The 22,552-nt window shown below is 39.6% G+C and overlaps 1 protein-coding gene across 2 annotated transcripts in view; it reads left to right on the forward strand.

Moving 5' to 3' along the window:
• The window catches only part of NEURL1 (neuralized E3 ubiquitin protein ligase 1), a 228,718-nt gene that overhangs the window by 167,833 nt on the left and 38,333 nt on the right, over positions 1–22,552 (forward strand). For both annotated transcript variants that reach the window (XM_075841098.1, XM_075841099.1), the window contains exons 2-3: positions 5,457–5,698; positions 14,600–14,921. In XM_075841098.1, coding sequence (XP_075697213.1) covers positions 5,457–5,698; positions 14,600–14,921 — 564 coding nt within the window. The remainder of the gene's footprint in view (positions 1–5,456; positions 5,699–14,599; positions 14,922–22,552) is intronic.

Genomic DNA, 22,552 nt, shown 5'->3' on the forward strand with positions numbered 1-22,552 from the left:
GTTTCTGTAATCATGATCACGGCCGGACATACATTGGATGGTGCCTTGTGCAGTACCTTGTTTTGGCGCTACCTACATATGGTGTACTGTCATACAGTGTACAAATAACCATACCAAACAGTGGTTAATTATAAGTGCCATACAGTGAGGTGCCCAGAGTAATATAATAGTACCATACAGTAATATAATAGTGCTATACATCGACCAAATAACACTTCCCTGCAGTTGGCTAAAAAACAATACACAGTGCGGCCAACACCATATACTGCGAAAATATTATACAGTGCCATAGTAGTGAATATCACCATCCACTGCTCAAATAATACTAAAATACAGAAACTAAATAATAGCTCCGTATTGACTGAGTAATCTAAAAGCAGTGCTATACAATAACTAAATAATACAGCTATACAATTAAGATACATGGAGGTCCCAAGTCAGACACTCGCTTACTATAATGTCCTAATAATAGCCTTGAGAGATGATATAACATAAGATGAGAATACCCCTTTAATTTGTACATGATATATGCATCTGCAGTATTATCCTATGTTCACACTTTTCAGAAAATCTGCGGCAGAAATCTTCAGCTAATACTCGGATTTCTGCCGCGCACTGGCCACGGGATCTGCAAGCGGATTAGCCCCATTGTAATTCAATGGAACCAATCTGTGGTTTACCAATATGTAATTCACGGCAATAAGGAACATGCTGCAGATTTTGACATCTGCGGTGCGTTCATTATTCCACATGGATATTTTCATGAGTGTGTGAATAGGGTATAAAATGTGAGTGGATTCTGTCAGGATTTAGGTGCAAAATCCGTGCCTAAATCCTGACACAATCCTGAACGTGTGAATAGTGCACTATTTAATCTATATATTTTTCCATTGCTTTTGTGGCTAAATATCAAAGGCCAGGCCCTGTCAGATGTTTATTGTTATAAATGGCAGAATGTTTGACTATAGAAGGCAGACAAGGAGATGAGAAACGTGTGTAGGAAATATTTACATAGTGAGGCGCGTGCGGATGGGGAAACCTGGACAAAACATATTTGGAGGAAGAGAAGGCATCTTCCTGTCATTCTTTCATAAAGTACAGCACAGGAGATTCATTTTCCATTTTTTCTATACTCCGTTTGAGTTGGATATTTACAGAGAGATTAGTATTGTTGGGCTTCCTCTGCTCCGACATATAAAATGGAAAACAAGGATGACCCAGGATTCTTAATATGATATATAATTCCAGCAAGCTTCTGCCTTATATCATTACTCATCTCTATATACAAAGAAACTGAGTTACTATGCCACAGGAAAATAATGGTATCCAATCTATGGCTCTCCTCTCTCCGTTGCCTCTAGGCAACCTGTATTAATTACATGTTTGTCGAAGGTATTTGACCATACTTAAGTAAAAGGGCAATATGCATTGTATGTGTAATTGAACAGAATATAGATATACATAAAGGAGAGGGAGTTCCATAACATTAAACAAAATGGTTTACACAACTTTTCCATGTATATACCAGTTCAGTAGGAACAGATGCTTGTGGGCCCCACCTTACCAACCATTGTAAGGGGGCAGTCATGTGGCGTATTTGTCTTGCAAGTCTTTACAATTTAAGCCTATGGGAATAATTTTCCGCAACGCAAGAAATTGAGAAATCTCTCGAATGTTTTTCCAATTGGAAATTGTACAGTTTTTCGCAGCATCTTTTTATGCTTCAGAAATAAAAGAGAAATATGCAACATGTGACTACACCCATAGAGAGAAATACTGGTTGACCCTTTTTTTTGGTTCCAACCCTTTCTTGCAGTGTTTGTGAAGCGGCAGTGTTGAACTAAGGTTCCTTAGGTCCACGAGACGCAATTATTCTGAGGGCCACCCCCAATCTATACAGAAAACGACCACTTTTAATTGCATTGCAAACTTTATCATTGCACACACAGGACATATCATGAAAAAGGTCTAGGAGGTTATTTGTAAATCATCCCATAAAAAATAGACGCTAGCGACAAGTGACTGGCTGTTAAGTCAGTTCCAAATGGGGTTGTCTTCTGCTGGATCTGAGCCGGGGCCCACTAGAGGATCCTTTGATACTTCGGTTGGCCATTCCAACCATAAGAGATGGGGAGACCTGTCTATGCTCACACTTCTTATAGATTCTTGTGGATTTCCCGATCACAGGCACGTACTGACTGCCCCTTACATAGTTGTGGATGAGGGTCCCTGATATAGTAACCCTTATGTGTATATATGTATACATAGTATTATGTGTCACAACTCTAAATTTCATTGCATCAATTTTAGGAATCCCATATGATGAGTTATCTTGAGCCAATAATGTAGAATTGGTGTTATTGCTCAATCCTTCTTAATAATTCTGTTCCATGAAAAACATAGCTTATATCGTTTGATTCTCAATGCAAAAGCTATACTACCTAACAATGATGTCACACACCACTGTGTATCATGATGTCATGTTATTTTGCCAGTGTAGCTTGCAGTTCGTGAGCAGTTGTCTTATTAAGACCGGCCCTTTTCAGATATTTAGATTCAAAAACTCCTGTAAATAAGCTGTAATCGCCAGGAGAAAACTGGATCCAGATGTTTATGTGTTAGATATATTAGATATGTAATACTACAAACAGGCCGGATCCACCAGAGTGAGAGCTGATGTTTGTCAGCAGCTCTGGCTTGCGCAAGGTGTTCCAGCCAGATCGATGAGACAGTCTATCAATATAAACGATATGAATAAATTATTAATTGTAGCTTACTATTCCTTGAATGATTACATGTTATGGTATTCCATTAAGAAATCCTTGCAAAACAATAGCTGCGATCTATAACATTTATTCAGCACAGATTATAACCTGTTTTGGATTACTTTGTAAACCAGGCTGAGGGGGATAGGATACCATTCTGATGCGGTACCAAGTACTTTGTAACCTATAAAAGGTTCCGTTTAATTCCTCCCTGGATACATATGGCTCAATATTTCATCCATCTGGAAGAAAGATGTGAACACACCGCGCCTCCTGACAACTTATTCTACTCACAGTGGGAGAGTTATTGCTGGGTGCAGAGTCAATTGGAATGATTTAGAGCTTTAACTCTCTGCCCACTTTATGCCTGGAACTTTATCGTCTAGCGTAGTTCTTGCCATGTACTTTGTATGTTATACATTTAATAGGCAGCTGTTTTGTAGAAACTTGCAATTCCGTTCTATGTGGAATAGGGATGCTGTGACCTTATGCAATCGCCCTCTGTTGGTAACGAGAAACATATCCTAAGAAAAGGTAAAAACATATTTCAGATTGCTGGTTTTTGGAGGACGACTTTTATTATAGCGATTATAAATAAATCCTGTAGGTATATGTAGAAATTTTTAGTAATCAATGCTTTTTCTAAAGGAATAGCCATAGCTGCACATGGGAAGGTAGATTATTTGTTCACATTGTCTCATATACAGAACACGCACGTAAATGCTACGTCTAGGGATGATACTTTGTAAACAAACTTTTCGGATTGTCTAAAGCTAAAATTCACAACTCGCCTGTTATGTATTGTTAAAGTATAAGGCAGGAAAGTCTCCCGATGTTTACTCCGACATGAACAAAGACTTCAACGGGCAAATGTATGCTAAAAGGGCTGTCCGTTTGGCCGGGATATGCCAGGGTCTCGCATCGCCAACTGTATTGAAAAGCACAGTGAACCACACTCATTATAACCGTATAAAAATACAATGGTATAAATGTATGCAGCTTTTTTACGCTTTTTTTTTTTACAATCAATGTCAGATGTACGCAACTTTAAAGAAAAGCTGTTGCATACTTTGAACACAGTGTGAACCTAGCTTAACCCAATTAGGAATTCGATCCTATGTGCCCTCTTAAAATGGTCATACGTAGCTGTGAGAGATTTTCAACATGTGTGTGTGATGTATAGATTATACAAATCTGCCTGCTTGTGCCATGGCTGATCTAGGTTTCACTAATGGTGATGGCACCAGCCCAGATATTCAATCTCAAGATCTAATTGGCATTGCATAATTTCTTCCCCCAATGTTTTTATTAAATATTTTTTCAGTTCTACATAATAAACAGTTAATTAAACAAACAAATAATGAGCAGTCGTTTGTCCTATTTATTCAATATTTGATCAGAAAATGTAGCACAACCAAAAGATAGAGAGATATTTAATAGTTGTACATAATTAAGTAAATATAATATGTGGTTAGATCTTGAGTACCTAAGAAATACTACAAACCCATCATTTTGTATGTATATAAGCAGATGTAGCTTTTCTATTATCCTTTTCTTATAAATATATGTTAAAGTATTTATTCCACCGCCTACAATCTATCCAGCATCCCAAATAATTATATTAGAAAAGGATGGTTACAATTATCAAGTGGAATCAGCTTACATGTGATAGGTGAATCCTTATAAATGAATTTAAGAAATCTGCATTAATGACGGTAATGGGTGGGGGGTGGTGTTGCCGGTGGATCACTGCACAACCATGTGTGAGGATCTCGAGGAAGATTCTTTGCTGTGAGAGCAGTGACACTATGGAACTCTTTGCCACAGGATGTTGTGATGGTTGATTCATTGAACAAGTTCAAGAAGGGTCTTGATGCCTTTCTTGAAAAATATAATATTACAGGTTATGAGTACTAGATTCTGGAGATGGGACGTTTCTCCAGGGATTTATTCTGATTGTCATATGTGGAGTCGGGGAGCAATTGTTCCCCTAATGAGGCAATTGTAATCTGCCTCATGGGGTTTTTGCCTTCCTCTGAAATAACATGATAGGATTATTGGTTGAACTTGATGGACCTGTGTCTTTTTTTTTTTAAACTATGTAACTATGTGGGAAGGCTGGCATTGTATATCTAAATTAGTTAAGTCACAGTAAAAAAAAATCTAATGCTAATTCTTATAATGCATGGGAGCTTCTCTTTGTGGTATACAACACTTCTTTAAAAAAATAAAACAAAGAGCCAAAAGAACTAAACAACTAGAGATCGCTTCTCAATATTAATACCAGTAGTAGGAGCTATACTGAACAGAAGAATGTTCACAATAACAAAATCTCTATTTTGAGGCCACTGTAGACCACCCGTACGTACAGTACCAAAGAGAGACTATGCTGCTGCTGTGGGGCTCTTGCACTGGTTGGTCCCATCTCCTATGCTTTTTGTGGCAGAATCTGCTATTGAGTGCAGGTCTCCAATCTCGTTTGAATTTATTTAAGAATCAGCCAAAGGATCTTGAAAAGGTCAAGAAAACTGGAAGCAAGTTTGTCAAAACCCAGCATTATAATGGGTGGTGGGGATATTTTGGTTTTCAGTTCTATGCACCGCACTTCTTGTAAACATTTCTTATCTTGGAACTAAATGTATGAAATGTATGTAAGATCCTGTTCCCCTTCTCAACTTTTTTTCTTTTCAGATTCTATAGGTGGGACATTTCCAGCATCCTCACATCGATGTCACCACAAGCAGAAGCACTGCATGCCTATGCCACAATGTGGAGGATTAGTAATCAGTCCTCTACTTTTCCATCCCCATGCCAAGGGATCCCAGATCATGATGGATGCCACACAGAAAGCAGTAAAGAGGCAGGCTAGCTTCTGTAATGCCATCACCTTCAGCAACAGACCAGTAGTTCTACATGAACAAGTGCGGCTTAAGGTACGTTCCTTTTGTCATTGACGTTATTATGCAGTGCAATTGTCTGACTGGCTGCTATAGAATAATGCACCTAAACTCATCTCATTGTATCTATTCTTGAGGCTGGTGTACCAATAAGTAATGTATTATATATTTCTTACGTAACTGCTGGTAAGATTGTGCACAATATGTCATTTTGGAAACTTGCAGAAATCGCTGAACTTTTATTACTCTAGAAGTCTTGAAAGACGCATCAATCAGGCTTGAGTAGAAGTTTCTAATTGTAAAAGTGCAGATTCAACAACCTGCTCTGTTGAGAAATAACATGCGACTCTAATCAGAATGACCAAGCGAAAATGAGGGAATAAAGTGGAATTCCTGCTGCTTGATTTATAATTTGACATTTAGGAAACGTACAAGCACAGATGGAGCATGGCTGACCCTTTGTAACAGCTACAACATTTGAATGTAGTAGATTTGTCTTTATAAGGGTGAATTACCAAGATGAAAAATGTAGGCAGTGTCATCACAATCCTGGTTTTCAGCATAAAGTACCAAAGTCCTGAGAAATCAAGTTTGACTGCAGTCATTCACTACAGCAGTGATCCTTAAAGGGGTTGTGTTGTTTCGGCAAATGTTTATTCTTTTCTGTATAATTTAGACAGTTTTCTAATATACTTTTTGTATTGATTCCTCACAGTTTTCAAGATCTCTGATTGTTGTTATTCAATAGGGCAAACTCTCCTCTCCTGCTCTCTGACCACCACCTTCTCTTCTTTACTATCAATTATTCTCTGCCTCCTCAGGACATGCCTACCTGTCAGACATACAGAAATCTACATGCCATCAACACTCAGCAACTCATAGACAGTCTACAGTCCTCATTGTCCCCTATCTCTTCCTTCTCCTGTCCCAATCTGGCTGCCAAACTTTACAATAACACTCTCAAGAATGCATTGGATGAAGCAGCCCCCCCTACACTCCGAACCACCCGACAAAGACGATGACAACCCTGGCACACGCCTCAATCCCGCTTTCTTTAGCGGTGCTTGAGATGTGCGAAGCGTCTGTGGACAAAATCACATTTGGCCTCAGATTTTCTCCATTACAAATTTATGCTCAAAACTTACAACTCTGCCCTTCACAGAGCCAAACAAGTCTATATCACCTCTCTCATCTCCACACTATCTAATAATCCAAAACGCCTCTTTGTACTTTAGGACTAAGGCGGGAGTGAAAAGCATCAGACACCGATCACAGATCTAAGTGCTGATGACCTGGTCACTTATTTTAAAGTTAAAATTAACTAAATACGGCATGATATTATCTCCCAGTCCCCTAGTTACAATGATCCCCTTCCCTCCTTCACTTTCAGCATTTTACCTAATAACAGAAGAAGACTACTACTACCTTCCCTAGAGACCCTATCCCCTCACACCTCCTCCAGTCCCTCTCCCCAGCTGTCACTAGTCACCTGACTAAAATATTTAACCTCTCTCTTTCTGCTAGTATCTTACCTTCTCTTTTAAACATGCCATTATAAACCTATTACTGAAAAAAACAACTCTTGACCCATCCAGCGCTGCTAACTACCGACCAGTCTCTAATCTGCCCTTCATCTCCAAACTCCTGGAACGCTTGGTCTACTCTCGCCTTATTCATTATCTCTCTGCTAACTCCATTCTAGACCCCTTACAATCTGGTTTCCGCACTCTACACTCCACAGAAACTGCCCTTACTAAAGTCTCAAATGATCCCTTGGCGGCTAAATCTGACGGTAAATACTCTCTCCTGATTCTTCTGGATCTCTCTGCAGCCTTTGACACAGTAGACCACAAATTCCTACTTAACATGCTCCACTCTATTGCCCTCAAGGACGCTGCTCTTTCTTGGTTTTCCTCCTATCTCTCTGACCGCTCATTCAGTGTGTCATTTGCTGGTTCCACTTCTTCTCCTCTTCCACTTGCTATCGGGGTTCCTCAGGGATCAGTCCTAGGTCCGCTCCTTTTTTTTCTCTTTACACAGCCCCTATTGGACAAATCATCAGCAGATTTGGCCTCCAGTACCATCTCTACGCTGATGACACCCAATTATATGCCTCTTCCCATGACATCACAGCTGCTCTAATACAAAACACCAGTGATTGATTGTCTGTCTGCTCTCTCTAACATCATGTCCTCTCTCTATCTGAAACGGAGTCTTTCTAAAACTGAGCTCCTTGTGTTCCCACCATCTTCTAACCTCCCTAAACCTGATGTCTCCATCTCAGTGTGTGGCAATACCATACCTCCCAGGCAGCACGCCCGCTGTCTCGGGGTCATTTTTGACTTCACACATCTAATCACTTACACACTTCTGTCACTTACACCTCAAAAACATCTCCAGAATTTGCCCTTTTCTTACTGTGGAAACAGCCAAAACTCTCATTGTCGCTCTTATTCACTCTCGTCTTGACTACTGTAACTCATTACTTCCCCTCAATGAACTCTCCCCTCTCCAATCTATCCTTAATGCAGCAGCCAGTCTCCTCTTTCTGACCAACCGCTACACCAACGCCTCTACCCTGTGCCAGTCACTGCACTGGTTGCCTATTCCCCTCAGAATTAAATTCAAACTTATTACTGTCACCCACAAATCTCTCCACAGTGCTGCACCTCCTTACATCTCCTCCCTCATCTCTGTCTACCACCCTACTCGGGCTCTACGTTCTGCCAACGACCTTAGATTAAAATCCTCTATAATACGAACCTCCCACTCCCATTTCCAAGATTTTTCTCGTGCTGCACCAGTTCTCTGGAATGTGCTACCCCAGACAATCAGATTAATTCCCAATATCCACAGTTTTAAGTGTGCCCTGAAAACGCATATTTTTAGACAGGCCCATAACATTCCCTAATCGGACTCCTTTCCGTGTCCCCCCTTTTACATTATTCCTCAGAATAAGATTCCCTCACACTCCTTGCACTTCATGTTGGTCATACACAGTCACTGGCTGATGACGGCTCATGCAGCTTTATGTGTACGACACCATGTGTATATAAGATGGCTGGACCATTGTACTGAACAAACACTGTTACACTTTGTGTCTCCCTTATTTCCTCATAGATTGTAAGCTCTTGCGAGCAGGGTCTTCACAACTCTTGCTTGAATTGTAAATTAGTTTTGTCACAATGTAATGTCTGATATTATCTGTTCATGTTCCCTCTAAATTGTAAAGTGCTGCGGAATATGTTGGCGCTATATAAAAAAGATTATTATTATTATTATTATTATTATTATTATTGGTAGGAACATTCATTGTTTATTTCCACAGGATAAAATTCTGTCTATTGTCATGTGATGGAGACACAGGTGCAGGGATAGTTACAGGGTCATGTGACGGACACACAGGTGCAGGGATAGTTACAGGGTCATGTGACGGACACACAGGTGCAGGGATAGTCACAGGGTCATGTGACAGTCACACAGGTGCAGGGATAGTTACAGGGTCATGTGATGGACACACAGGTGCTGGGATCGTTAGAAGACACCGCTCTGATACACATACTGTAACTAACGAGCCATGCACCTGTGTGTCCAAAACATGACCAGGGCAGAATTGTATCCACTGGAAGTAAACATTGAATGTTCCTACTGAATAACAACAAGCAGAGCTCATGAAAACCATGAGGAATTAATACAGAAAATATATTGGAAGATTTTACAACCTTTAATCATACAAAAAAAGAACATTAATTTGCTGAAATGTAACAATTTATTACACATCATAGTACGCTGCTATGTAAAATATCTTCCTATAATTATTATAGATGGCGAAGGTCACATTATAGCATGCTGTTGAGTCCTAGTATGCTGGTCAGGTGATTGGCTTGTCTTATATGACACTGTGCTGTGATGTGTCCTCTGTCATCCACATCCAGGGGTGCAACCAGGACCTGAAACTTCCCTACATGAGGAGGCCAATACTATGAATGCCATGTGAAAGTTCGGGCCCTGTTACAAATTTGGAATTCGGGCCCAGGAGGAGTAGGTTACGCCTCTGATGCCATCATACACTGCTGCATCCTATCATATGACGTACATCCTGACTGTTATGAATAGTGCAGGAATTATTACTGGCCAGGTACATGGAGGTCTGGCAGCAGTGTTATGTTCCTGGATCCATTTAGAGACAATGGGGATCAGGACTGTATTGTGTGTTGCCCTTCATTGGAATGTAGTATAACACCCTGAACATTTCACCATATTCTACATGAACTACCTAGTGACATCATCATTATGTCACTAGAAAATACCCCTGTGGAATATTTCTGACTATTTGTCGAGCTAATTCCCTGATGTAATCCTACTGCTTCAGTAAAAAACTGACAGGGTAACAAGATGATTTGGCTGGTGGGTATTATTTCTGACCACTGTTTTCAGCCTACTCAATAATAACCGAGGTATTCCGAATCCATGTTTAATGGACTATAATGCCTTATGGGCCCATACTGTAGGCATTCTGTGCGCCCCAGGTTTTATACAGAGGTTTCTTTCTTACAAATTCCATATGAATCCTCATGAAAATAAATTGTGGTATGCAGCTTCTCATGCCGTATTATGGAGAGATTCTCCCTTAGTGTATGAGCTTTAATGTATGTTCCGCCATATAAAGTTGGGCGTTTTCTGTGTACATGAGCCCTGGACCTCAGATTGGCCCCTAATGTATTGAACAAACTGATCATTTACATTTCAATGTACTGTACTGTGAATTATACAATTATTTATGTGTTCGATAAATATAATTATATTGAAAGATGGCATGTAAGGACAATATAAGGCATTGTCCAAAGTGGTCATGAAATAGAGCCGAAGAATAAATCATACAACTTTCTGTAATGTTGGAGATTTTGAATTTTTCTCTACATCTTTTTTTCCTTGCTTCGGCCAGTAATGCCAAGAAGCAAATTTGTGTGTGTGGGTGTGGGTGTGTGTGTGTGTGTGTGTGTGTTGTGGGGGTGACTATTTACCGTTTTTGCTGGAAACCCTTGATATGGGCCTATTACACTGGTGTGTGTGTGTGTGTGTGTGTGTGTGTGTTGTGGGGGTGACTATTTACCGTTTTTGCTGGAAACCCTTAAGGCCCTATTACACTGGCCGACTTTGGCCAGTGCAGCGAGCGCCGATCAACAAGACAGCTTTTTGATCGGCGCTTGTTTGCTCCTGTCACAAGGAGCTATGCATGGGGACGAGCTGTCATTACTCTGATCGCTCATCCCCATACATTATCATCATGTCGGCAGTTTACACAGGGAAATGCGCTGCCGACAATGATAATATTTAACATTTTTTAAACTATACGAGCAGCAGATGATCGAGCGTTTGCTCGTTCATCTGCTGATCTTTCCCCTGTTTAAACAGGGCCTTAAAAACCAATCATGCCAAGGGCTACACTACTGAAGATCATTTTAAAACAGCGCACAATCTCAATAACCAAGAGAAATGTATATTTCCTCTAAAGTATCAAGTTAATCTTTCTGATTTCATATATATCAGACATGGCACAAAGATGGCAATGCATAGTTTTAACAGGATTTCACGTTTTCAGTAATTGATGGTTATTTGATGTATATTAAACTTGTGTAAGATTCTTTTACATACAGTTTACATTATCAGGACAAATTTTTAGCTTCTAAATGTAAACAATGTCTTTGTCCACTGACATCATGCATAGATCTTAAAAATATTGCGGAATAGAAACGCGTTTATTAGAAAGTTGAAAAACTTTATTTACAGAAAAATTGAAAACCCCCTTTAACCCCTTAGTAACCAGCCTATTTTAGGCCTTAACGATCAAGCAATTTTTTATGTTTTTCCATCGTCACATTGAAAGAGCTATAACTTTTTAATTTTACTGTCAACATAGCTGTTTAAGGACTGTTTTTTTTTGGGACAAGTTGTATTTTTTAATAGCACCATTTTGGGGTACATATAATTTACTGATTAACGTTTTTTTGGGGGGGTAATGGAAAAAACCTCAGAAATGTTGCCATTTTTTTTTGTGTCTTAAATGTATGCCATTTACCGTGTGGTATAAATAACATAACTTTATTCAGTGGGTCGTTATGATTGCAGCGAATACCAAATTTATATAGTTTTTTTTTCGGTTTTACTACTTTTACACACTAAAAACACGTATTTTTCAAAATTATTTATTTTTCCGTCGCCATATTTTAAAAGCCATAACTTTTTTATTTTTCTGCTGACATAGCTGTATGAGGGCTTTTTATTACTTTTTTTTAAAGGCAGGATTAACAGAAAACAGCAAATCTGGTATTGTTTTTAATTTTTTTCACAGGAATCACCATGCAGATTAAATAATGTAATCGTTTTAGTTGATGTTGTTACATATGGAGCGATACCAAATGTGTGCAACTTTTTTTTTCCATAATAAAGCATTTTGTAAGGGGAGAAAGTGGGTTTTTCATAATTTTTTTATTATTAAATTTATCTTTTTTTTTTTAGATCCACATGGGGACTTTACTATGCGATCATTCGATCGCTTTTATAATACACTCGAATACTTCTGCATTGTAGTGTATTATTGCCTGTTGCCCCCGGCTGCCATAAAAACCATCAGCGCCCAGCGATCGCATCGCGGTTGTGCCAATGGGGTGAGAGAGGTAGCCCTCTTTGAAAGCGATTTTTTTTTTTAATAACAAGTTCAATCAGTGTGTTTTGTGCAACTTTAAAATTATTTTTAATAAAAACGAATTACACGTTTTTGAGATACAGCTGCGTTGTAGCCTGTATACAGAACATCTGTATCTAGCGCTGAATCCTGTACCCGTAGGGTACGGGGGACTGACGGGTTCAGGTTCATAACCTAGATGTGATCAATTACAGGTAGATCCTGCGTGTCACAGTTTTAGTGCATGATACAGCTGTTCTGTACACAGAACACAGAGCAGCTGCATCTCAAAAAGTTAAAATAATTTTTAATAAAAACTAATTATAAAGTAGCACAAAACACACAGATTTTTATTTAAAAAAAATAAATATATATATATATATATATATATATATCGCTTTCGAAGGTTTACATAGCCTTTAAAGAAGACAGGTCCTCTTTATGATCATAAAAATAAATGTACATATAGCCTTGAGTGTCAGCTCTGCGGTATGGCTCTTCATTGTTTTCTACTTATCAGCAAAGTATGAAGAAACTTACTGAGAATTACTTCCCGAAATCTGTCGGTCATGCACCTTTCCACCTCATCTAGCAATAACATGGAGTCAAGCCATTTCAGAGCCTCCAAGCCAATTACAATTTGCAGCAAAAGTATTCTGGCAACTTTCGCTTGTCAATCTGATTTGGGATATGTTAATTTTCTTTGCTAAAAGAAAATACATCTGGCCTTTCACTGCATTTAAAATCTGCAAGTTAAGAAAAAAAATAGTGCACACAATATCTTTTGTGAGAGAAACCACACTCATAGACAGCTCGAAGTTCTGAAACTTCACGCCTCGCTTCCTTAATTTAAATTGAAGGAAAAGATACGTATCGAACAAGCATATTTGGACCAGCCAGAATGATTGCGGCTATAGTTTGTCAAGTCTGATTACATGCAAACTATTTGTCTTGGCTGGCTATCCTACAAAAATAAAATGGATCTCAAAAGTAGATGGAGCCTCTGTATTGTTATACGTGACATCTTATGGCATTTGACAATCAAAATATACAATCAATTGACTATATATGTACTTTTGCCTTTTCTTTAATATATATATATATATATATATATATATATATATATATATATACACATTTTGAAGTGGGACCTTATATAAAAAAAAATATCTGGGTATATGAACAATATTAAACACACAGGGCATGAACTGTTGTCACACGTATTCATTGTGCAATTGTGTGCTTTGTATGATTGTGTAATTCTGGTCTAAAATAACCGGTCTTTGTTTTGTGGAGGAAATACAATAAGACTTTCTAGTTTCTTCAGTTATTGTTTAAAGTTAATGTCCACCTTTTAACACCATGTCATTTTAAGGTCCAACCTGTGTTACTCAAAGTGGTGCACATTAGCTTTACGTGGCCGATCTCATCAGTTTTGGCGGGACTGAAATTGTATTAGCTGTTTGGTTTACGTACTTTCGGCAGATATTGGGGAAAAAAGAGCCAAGCATGTTGAATTACAACATGCTGATCCTTTGTTCTCAAGGGGGATAAGCCACCGCTGGAGGTGTCTGGCAGCGGCTTATTCACCTCCCTCCATTGAAAACACTCGCACGAGAACAGGACTTCACAATTGTTTGAAGTATTGGTCTCCTCATATGGGGCAAAGAGACCAGTCTGCTGGGCTCGGGTGCGACTGCAACCTCTGCATCACCTATATCTATGCCCCTGTATGGCCATATTACAACTCTGTAAAATCTCCTAGTCATACAGAGCCATGGTAAAGCACTCAGACTTCTATGGTGGACTACTGTACCTCCAGTATTCCCCTGATTCCATACAAAGGCATATGAAGATTTTTTCCTGCTGGTTTCTGTGTTAACCTAACAGAAATCGTTCTGTGACTTCGGATACATAAATGTATTTAGGGGAGAATATCTTTGAAATTTGGTGCCAAATGTTGGCACGTGGAGGACCTACAGCTCTTTGGTATGGAGCTACAGGGACTCCGTGTGCCAATGTACAGATGGCTCTGCTATGTGTATGAGGCCTTACATTGGTTAGTCCAACAGGGTCAGTTTGCAGAATTAATCAGTCCCTGACCTATTATGTAAAGATCTATTTAAACAGCGTCATAAGTAAGCTTGTAAAGAATACTCTGCTATACAGTTAAAAATTATTTTAAGAAACCTGAAAACATACAATTTAAAATTTTGTAATCTATTTTAATTAGCGGTGACTTGTTTTCGCAGATCACAAAGAAGCAATGTTGTTGGAGTGGAGCTCTCAGACTTGGGTTTACATCCAAAGATCCTTCAAGGATTAACCCTGACACATTACCCAAATATGCTTGTCCTGACCTTGTTTCTCAGAGTGGGTTTTGGGCCAAGGCATTACCAGAAGAATTTGCAAATGAAGGAAACATCATAGCTTTCTGGGTGGATAAAAAAGGCCGAGTATTTTACAGGGTCAATGATTCTGGTGCAATGTTATTCTTCAGTGGAGTGCGGACCACAGAACCACTCTGGGCTTTGATTGATGTTTATGGGTTGACACGAGGTGTAGAGCTACTAGGTAAGTACAGTTTATATTGCTATACTGTAGATTTAACATTGTTTTGCTATAATTTTAAAGTCAAAATAATAATTTTTTATTTGTTTAGTTGAATGATCGTAAAGATACATTTAATGTGCATTTAAATAAATATTTGTTCACAGTTTTTTTTTCTGTAGAATGTATGTAATCTTGTATGTACAATATATACCAGTAGCCTACAGGAAATGCCAGGGGACTTACATGCACCAGATTTACAGTACTCTATTGGGAATAACAGATAGTCTCAGAGGCATGAGATCTCTTCTTCCTTTCACCTCTCCAGCTAAAAAGACATAACTATGGTATGTGGTTAGTTCGTTTCGACTACTATGAATATTAGTGGGCATGGTCTATAGATCAGGGCACCATGGACCTAAGACTTGCCATTAATCAGTGTATGGACCTCCAGGTCATCAGCGTATAAGCACTCTATATACTGTAGGTTAAATACTATAGGTACAGAAATACAGTGTTCATCAGGGACATACCACTGTGTACGGGTGCTGCATCGGACAGGTTAACCATTGGCAGATACTGTAGACTATAAAACATGCTGTTGTGATGCATTGTAATGTGAGGCTGGTTAGAGTGCATTTTTTATCTGGACACTAATAGCTATGAGGAACTGGGTACTGAACATATGGTAGGTCAAATACCAGTAACTGGCATGACATATACCGGTAGCCACTGGGATCTGTACACTTCACATAGGCACCAAGACATGGCCAGCAGCTGTGTAAGTATTTTTACTTGCAGTGTCTTTTCTATTAGGACATGTATGATGTGATGGGGAAAATACGTATGTAATGGGCACGGCCGTGATATAATAAGAATGAGAGCAATCAAATGCCACAGACTGAGGGGTATATAAAGGAACGATTGGGGTCTCTAGCAGCAAGGTAGTAAAATCTAAGGTTACTATTTAAATGAATACCCAAATTATTTTGACCTCAAAATCTAACAATAATCTTGAAAGCTAAACCTACCTCTCATACAGGGGATTACAATGTATTCGCTTATAATAGACTCTAAATTCATTTGGACCCGGGGAAATTCCTATTTTTATTTCAACAGTCTAGCTTGGTGGTAGTATATTAACAAACAATGAAGGATTAGGGGAATAACAAACCTTCACATTGTATACCTGTGCCTTAATGAAGTTAAAGGGGAACTCCAGTCAAAAGATGTCATGGATACCTGTGAGAAGATTATATCTTAGACCAATACCATTTCCTGAACATAAGGCCTTATTCACACGAACGTGTTAAATGTCCGTGTGACGACCGTTGAAACAACGGCCGTCACACAGGACCTATATAATTCAATGTGGCCGTTCACACGGCCATTGTTTCAACGGACCGTGTAAAGGTTCTACGAGAAAATAGCACAGGTCTTATTTTTTCACGCTTTATGCATCCCTCCATAGACTCCAGTCTATGGGGGATTCGTGACATCGCATCCCACAGTGCAGAGCACGGATGCACCTCTGACGTGAAAAACTGCCGATTTTTACGTCCGAGATGCGCAACGCGCGTGTGAATCAGGCCTTACTGAAATCCTTAAAATCATTGATTTGGTTGATTTTCTTAGAAATAGATTTCCAGCTATACATTCTAGAAATCAGTGGTGGTTCCGAGATCAGAAAGAGAAGATTGAGAGACAAGACAGGAGTCATGTACACAAGTTTTGCTCAAGCCCAATGGTTTGGAAAGGAACAATACTTACATAAAACTGATGGACTAACACAACAAATCGAGGAGGAGATTCTAACCAACAAATAGGGGAAGATGTTAGGAGCGGACTCCTTTATGTAATGCAGCTCTGTTGCTGCCATTGGGTCCTGATATCTTTCTCCTCCTCTCTAAAGTAAGTTGTATTGTTCAAAATACAATATACATTATAAAATTTATTCATTGGAAATGTGCAGCCCAAAACTATCAAAATTAAACTAAAACAGTTAACAAGGAGTTACTGATACAAAACACTTTGACAAATTATTTTTATGCCTCCTGTCTGTGACATCTTGAATCACTTTTTGTCACTAAGATAGATACAGTTTCCTTGTTGCTCACATCTCATTGGTGACACCACTATTCACCGAGAACACCTGCTTTAGTCAGAGCAGCCAATGTCTGCAGAGGGTACAGCCGCCAGCTTCTAATAGAAGCCAATTAGAAGTTATGCAGACTGAGGTAATTGTGCCAAGATTGCCGGCCGTAAACCGAGCACAAAGAGGCCTCCTACCAGATTTGGAAAACCTTAAATAGGCTGTTCAAAGAGTCTTTTTACAGAACAGAATTTGAATATAAAGGAAATATTTTTTTTCCATGAACCAGTATATGTGATATGTTGATTATAAGACGTAAACATAATATCCACTGATACAGAGGTGGAACTAACTCTGTGGCACCTTTCATTTGGCCAGCCATCTAAGAGGCCCCACTGGCCAAAAAAAATTCATGCCAAGAACTGTGTCTATGTGTACGGCAGGGTGTAAATGTATGTACAGGTACGCAAATGTTTGCACTTGTGTGTATCTGTATATATGTGTATGCATGTTTGTATCTGTGAAAATGTATGTATAAATGCGCACGTTTGTGCATAAATGTAACTCTAAGGCCAGATTCACACATCGCGTATTTGTTGCAGGTTTTGGTGCAGATATTTGGGGCGAAGCCAGAAGTGGATCCAAGAGGAAGGAGAAGTATTTCTTTATACTTCCCATTTATTTTGAAACCACTTCTGGCTATGGCTCAAAAATCTGCAACAAATACGCGATGTGTGATTTCAGTTTAACACTGTCGGCACTGATGTGTAGAGACACGCCCCATTGACTAGGACATTTCCAGGAAGGATAATAGAGGAATGACATAATGCAGATTCTTTAAAAAGATTATCCAGAATTGTTATTTCATGGGGAATACAAATATTTACTAAAACAAATACATCAGTAGAGCTGACAGGACCTCCTTAAAGGGGTATTCCCATCTTAGATATTTATGGCATACCCACACCTACCCAAACCCTGTTCTGCTTGGTGCGGCAGCTACAAGCTGATTATTTCAGGCTCTCCATTTTTTTTTGTATGGGAGTTACAGAAACCGCCAAGCAGCACTTGCTCATCTGTTTCCGTTACTCCTTTTGAGCCCCCTTTCCACTTGTCCCCGCCGGGAATCGGCAGCTTCAACACACTGTAGCACGGCCGCTATACTGTGACCAAAGCTTGCTGTTTCCGACATGACCACTGCAAAACTTCTGATGCCTGGAGGCAGCTGGAATAGCCGATTGGTGCGGAGTCCGTCTGTCAGACCCCCACCGCTCATATACTGGATAGGTCATCAGTATCAAAAACCCCCAATGCTTGAACAACTCAGTAGTGCTCAGCGTATAAACAGAAAGTTCTAAATTCTAATATCCCAAAGAGTGTATGAAAAAAATGCAGTACTCACCTATTCAAATTCGTATTCTTTATTTTGTTAAACACGATGAAAACGCTTTGCCAGGTTGGAAACTCCAATGGACATTACAGGGAAGACCCAAGAGACTTCTTTAAATGTGGGGTGAGAGAGTGCAGATTTGTTTGCCCAGCCGCATACTGTTTCTCATACCCGCTGGTCGTGTTTAACAAAATAACGAATACAAATTTGCATTGGTGAGTGCCGCATTTTTCATACGCTGGGAAATTTTTGATCCTTAGTTTGCCTTATTGATAGGCGAAGAACAAAATGTTTTGAAGCCAAGTCTTATTTCCTTCATGTCTGATGGATGTTAATAGTATGGTAACAGCGTCATCCATATGTGGAGCGTTGATATACATTCCTTTGCTAAAGAATTGGTTACATCTTATATATCATCCTCTCAGCAACTTGATTGTCTTTGAAAGTGAGTATTTTTTTTCCCTCTGGAACTGTGACTTCATCTTTAAGCAAACAGTGCATGAAAATACAGGCTTCTATTTGATTGAACGGCTGTTTTACTGCCAAGTCAGACGTGAGCTGGCTTCTTAACCTTCTTGTTGTCAGGAGTGATGGCAGCGAGTCACAAATTGGAGTCTTACTGCCAAATTAGACATGAATTGGCTTTTAAGTAAGAGTCTACAGCTGGCAGTGAGGCTCTTGTTTGATAGGTCAGAATGCATATATTTTGTGCTGGAACAAGCTTTTCTTTTCAACCGATGGCCATTTTCAAGCCGTAATTTCAAAAGAAACAAATGTACCTCATCTGCAAAGTGTCCAGGAAAATGTACAATGTTGGTTTTAGTGTAAAAGTTATATGATCAAAAACATTCTCATATGTGTAGCTATACCGTGTGCTGTGCATGGCCCAGGAGCACAGACTGCAGAGAGAACGGGCATGTCTTATTACGGCCGTGTTCTGCGGTCCGGGTTCATAGCAAATAATGGCTGCGGCCATGTGCACGGCCCGCTATTTGCGGGCGGCTTGCAAGTGACACTCTGTCCCCGGCCGACCTGAAAATCACTGCCGTGCACATGGCTACGGTCGTGTTCATTAGGCCTAATATCTATCTACCTATTTATCAATCAGCTCACTTGTCGGCTTTGCTCCATAGACTGTAAGCAGAGGGGGCGATGAATATTATGACAGCTCCAGGTGAGTTACTAGGGCCTTAAAAGATTAGGGCATTCCTACAGCCCCCCCCCCCCCCAAAAAAAAAACACCAACAACAATCCTGTATGGATAGATACAACGGCCCTGCCTCCAAATCAATTCCCCTGTCATAAACACTAATGCATATATAATAGTTTACCTCTGAATATACAGTCATACAGTTACCAAATAATGCCACCATACAACGGCATAATAATACCAACACACCATGACCACATATAAATACCACAAGGACCAATATAACCAATATTATCCCCGGTGACCAAATAGTGGTGAGATAGCAGTTGTACACTAGTGCTCTGTAGAGTATAATCATGCTGTGAATACAGTACGGTTAAACCCAATGAGTTCTTCTCGGATTGGTGTCATTAACTTTCCCCTTCTTCTTTGCTCTCTGGCCCAGACTGCCATGATAACTTCTCCCGACCATGACTCGTCCATGCAGTGTTTGCTGCACATGTATCTTTGGCTCTTCGCTTTTCCAGCACATTTCCACCCTCTACACAGAGTTCGCATCTTGCTGTCCACAAAAATAATCGTGGCGAACAGATAGTACCCCAGATAGTAATACGGGTTCACTTAGTGGAGAATTAAGTGCACCAAATAGTGCCCACCTTAGTTCTAGCGCTGCCATTGGACAGCTGTATTCTACTTCTAAAGGCTTAGATAAGGTAAAATAGCAACACTCTACATAGATATAAGGCTCTGTATGTCGCTCCCCTGTACCTTCCTGGTCTCTGGGGGAGGAATCTGTACTCTCTCTCTTCCTGGGGACTGTAATAATCTGACACTTCTCTGACAATTCTTATTCAGTGCAGCTTCCAAAAGGCAGACAATACATAAAGGAAGTGTCTGTCTCTAATATGGCCGCCCAGGAAAGTTTTTAAAAATAAATAGCTACAACATTTAAAAAAATATATATATTTTTTTTTCTGTTACAGATTTACATCGATTTAAAGGGGTTATCCGTGATTTTAAAATTGATGGCAAATCCTTCGGATAGGCCATCAGTATTAATTGAGTGGGAGTCCAACTCCTGGCATCCCTGCTGATCAGCTGCTTGAAGGAGCAATTGTCCCATTCAAGTGCTGCCAAACCTTGCACAGCCACTACAAATGTTACAGCGTGTACAAGTACGAACAAAAATGAAATCAATGAAAAACAATATTGAGGTTGTGGCCCCTTCAAACCGCTGATCATCATGGGTTAGTTTGGACCCCAACCAATCTAATATTGATGGCCTCTCCTAAGGGTATCAAAAATCAAAGAAAAAAGCAGTGAAGCCTTCCAAAATACCAGTACTAATATAAGGCACAGTGCATATGGCTAGAGTAAGACTGTTATATGATCACATAAAATATCTATATATCATAAGAAAAACGATAGATGTAACGTATAATGACATTCAGGGCAGAGGTACACTAGCAGTCATAATGAATAAATACAAATCGAGAAAGGCTCACCCACAAGTGAATGCAACACAAAAATTTGTTAGACCAGCCAAACCGCGTATAACGCAATGTCTTACCCTTAGGCCTTATTCAGACGGCTGTGTTCGGTCAGTGATATATGGACAGTGAATTACCCCTTTTTACCCGGACCGACCACAGTTCGGTTCTATGATGCTAGAAGTCACTGCCTCCCCGCAAGAATACTGTCCCATACCGAAAACATTATTACAGTACTGGACAGTATTCCCGCGGAGAGGCAGGGATTCCAAGCATCATAGATAACTATGATGCTAGAAGCCCAACTCCCTGAACTGCGGTCGGTCCGGGAAATACGGTCCGTATATCACAAACCGAACACTACTGTCTGAATAAGGCCTTAGACATGTAAAGTTATTTAGGAAGCAAACCACAAAAGTCCTCAATGTGTGTTTCACTGGTATTCAAGCTTCGTCAGGGGGCAGTGAAATAAAATATGAGAGACAACATGGTGGTGCAGCCCCGAGGAGACCGGGCTCAGTGCCCATGTCCTGAAAGGAGTGGGACGATGTAAACTACATCATCATGCTCCTTTCCATGACAACATGTACGCAGTTGAGCACATCGCCAAAGCAGCCAGCCAGCACTTGATTGAAACTTGCTCCGCTCAACCACAGCTAACATGATGGGAGATTTTAGGATAACAAAAAATGTATATCAAGGTCGGAACATAGACTGAAGAGAAACAGAGGAAAGATTCATGACCAGTCATTGTAACTTAATATATAAATTATATATACACATAAAATCACATATCATACAGGGACATATGCTTCAAGGGTTAAATAGAGAATATATATATATATATATATATATATATATATATATATATATAAAACCAATAAAGTGACAAATACATATAAAAAGATCTAGTTAAGGTATCTGATATAGTGTAAAAATAGAATATTTATAATTAAAAAGCACTAATAAAGTGACAAAAGTATGGATATTAACAAAAAACTAACTATTAGATGTAAGTTGATATATAATACAACAATTACAAATACAAAACAATAACTCTAAAAGAAAATCCTGAATAACCCCTTTAAAAAAAAATAAGATTAAATACGAGAGATTCCCTTTAAGAGCATCATGAGTCGTAAATCAGCTGTTTACTTACAAGACGGGAAGTGTAGCTCTCTACTTTTTTTTAGGGCCTGTTCACATCACCGTTCATTTCCGTTCCGTTGGAGGGTTCCGTCGAGTGAACCCCGCAACGGAAAGTGAAACTGACAGCACAGCTTCCGTTTCAGTCACCATTGATCTCAATGGTGACGGAAACATCGCTAATGCTTTCCGTTCGTCACCATTCCGGCTGGTTTCTGGTTTTCCGACGGAATCAATAGCGGAGTCAGACTTCTATACCTCCCCGTATGCTTATGGGAAGGTGCCCGGGCTGTTGAAAAATATAGAACATGTTCTATTTTAGGCCGTAATTACGGCACGGGCAGGCCCATAGAAGTCTATGGGGCTCCCGTCCCGTAATTACGGGTG

This window comes from Rhinoderma darwinii, chromosome 11 (genome assembly GCF_050947455.1).
Source record: "Rhinoderma darwinii isolate aRhiDar2 chromosome 11, aRhiDar2.hap1, whole genome shotgun sequence".
Lineage (NCBI taxonomy): Eukaryota > Metazoa > Chordata > Amphibia > Anura > Rhinodermatidae > Rhinoderma > Rhinoderma darwinii.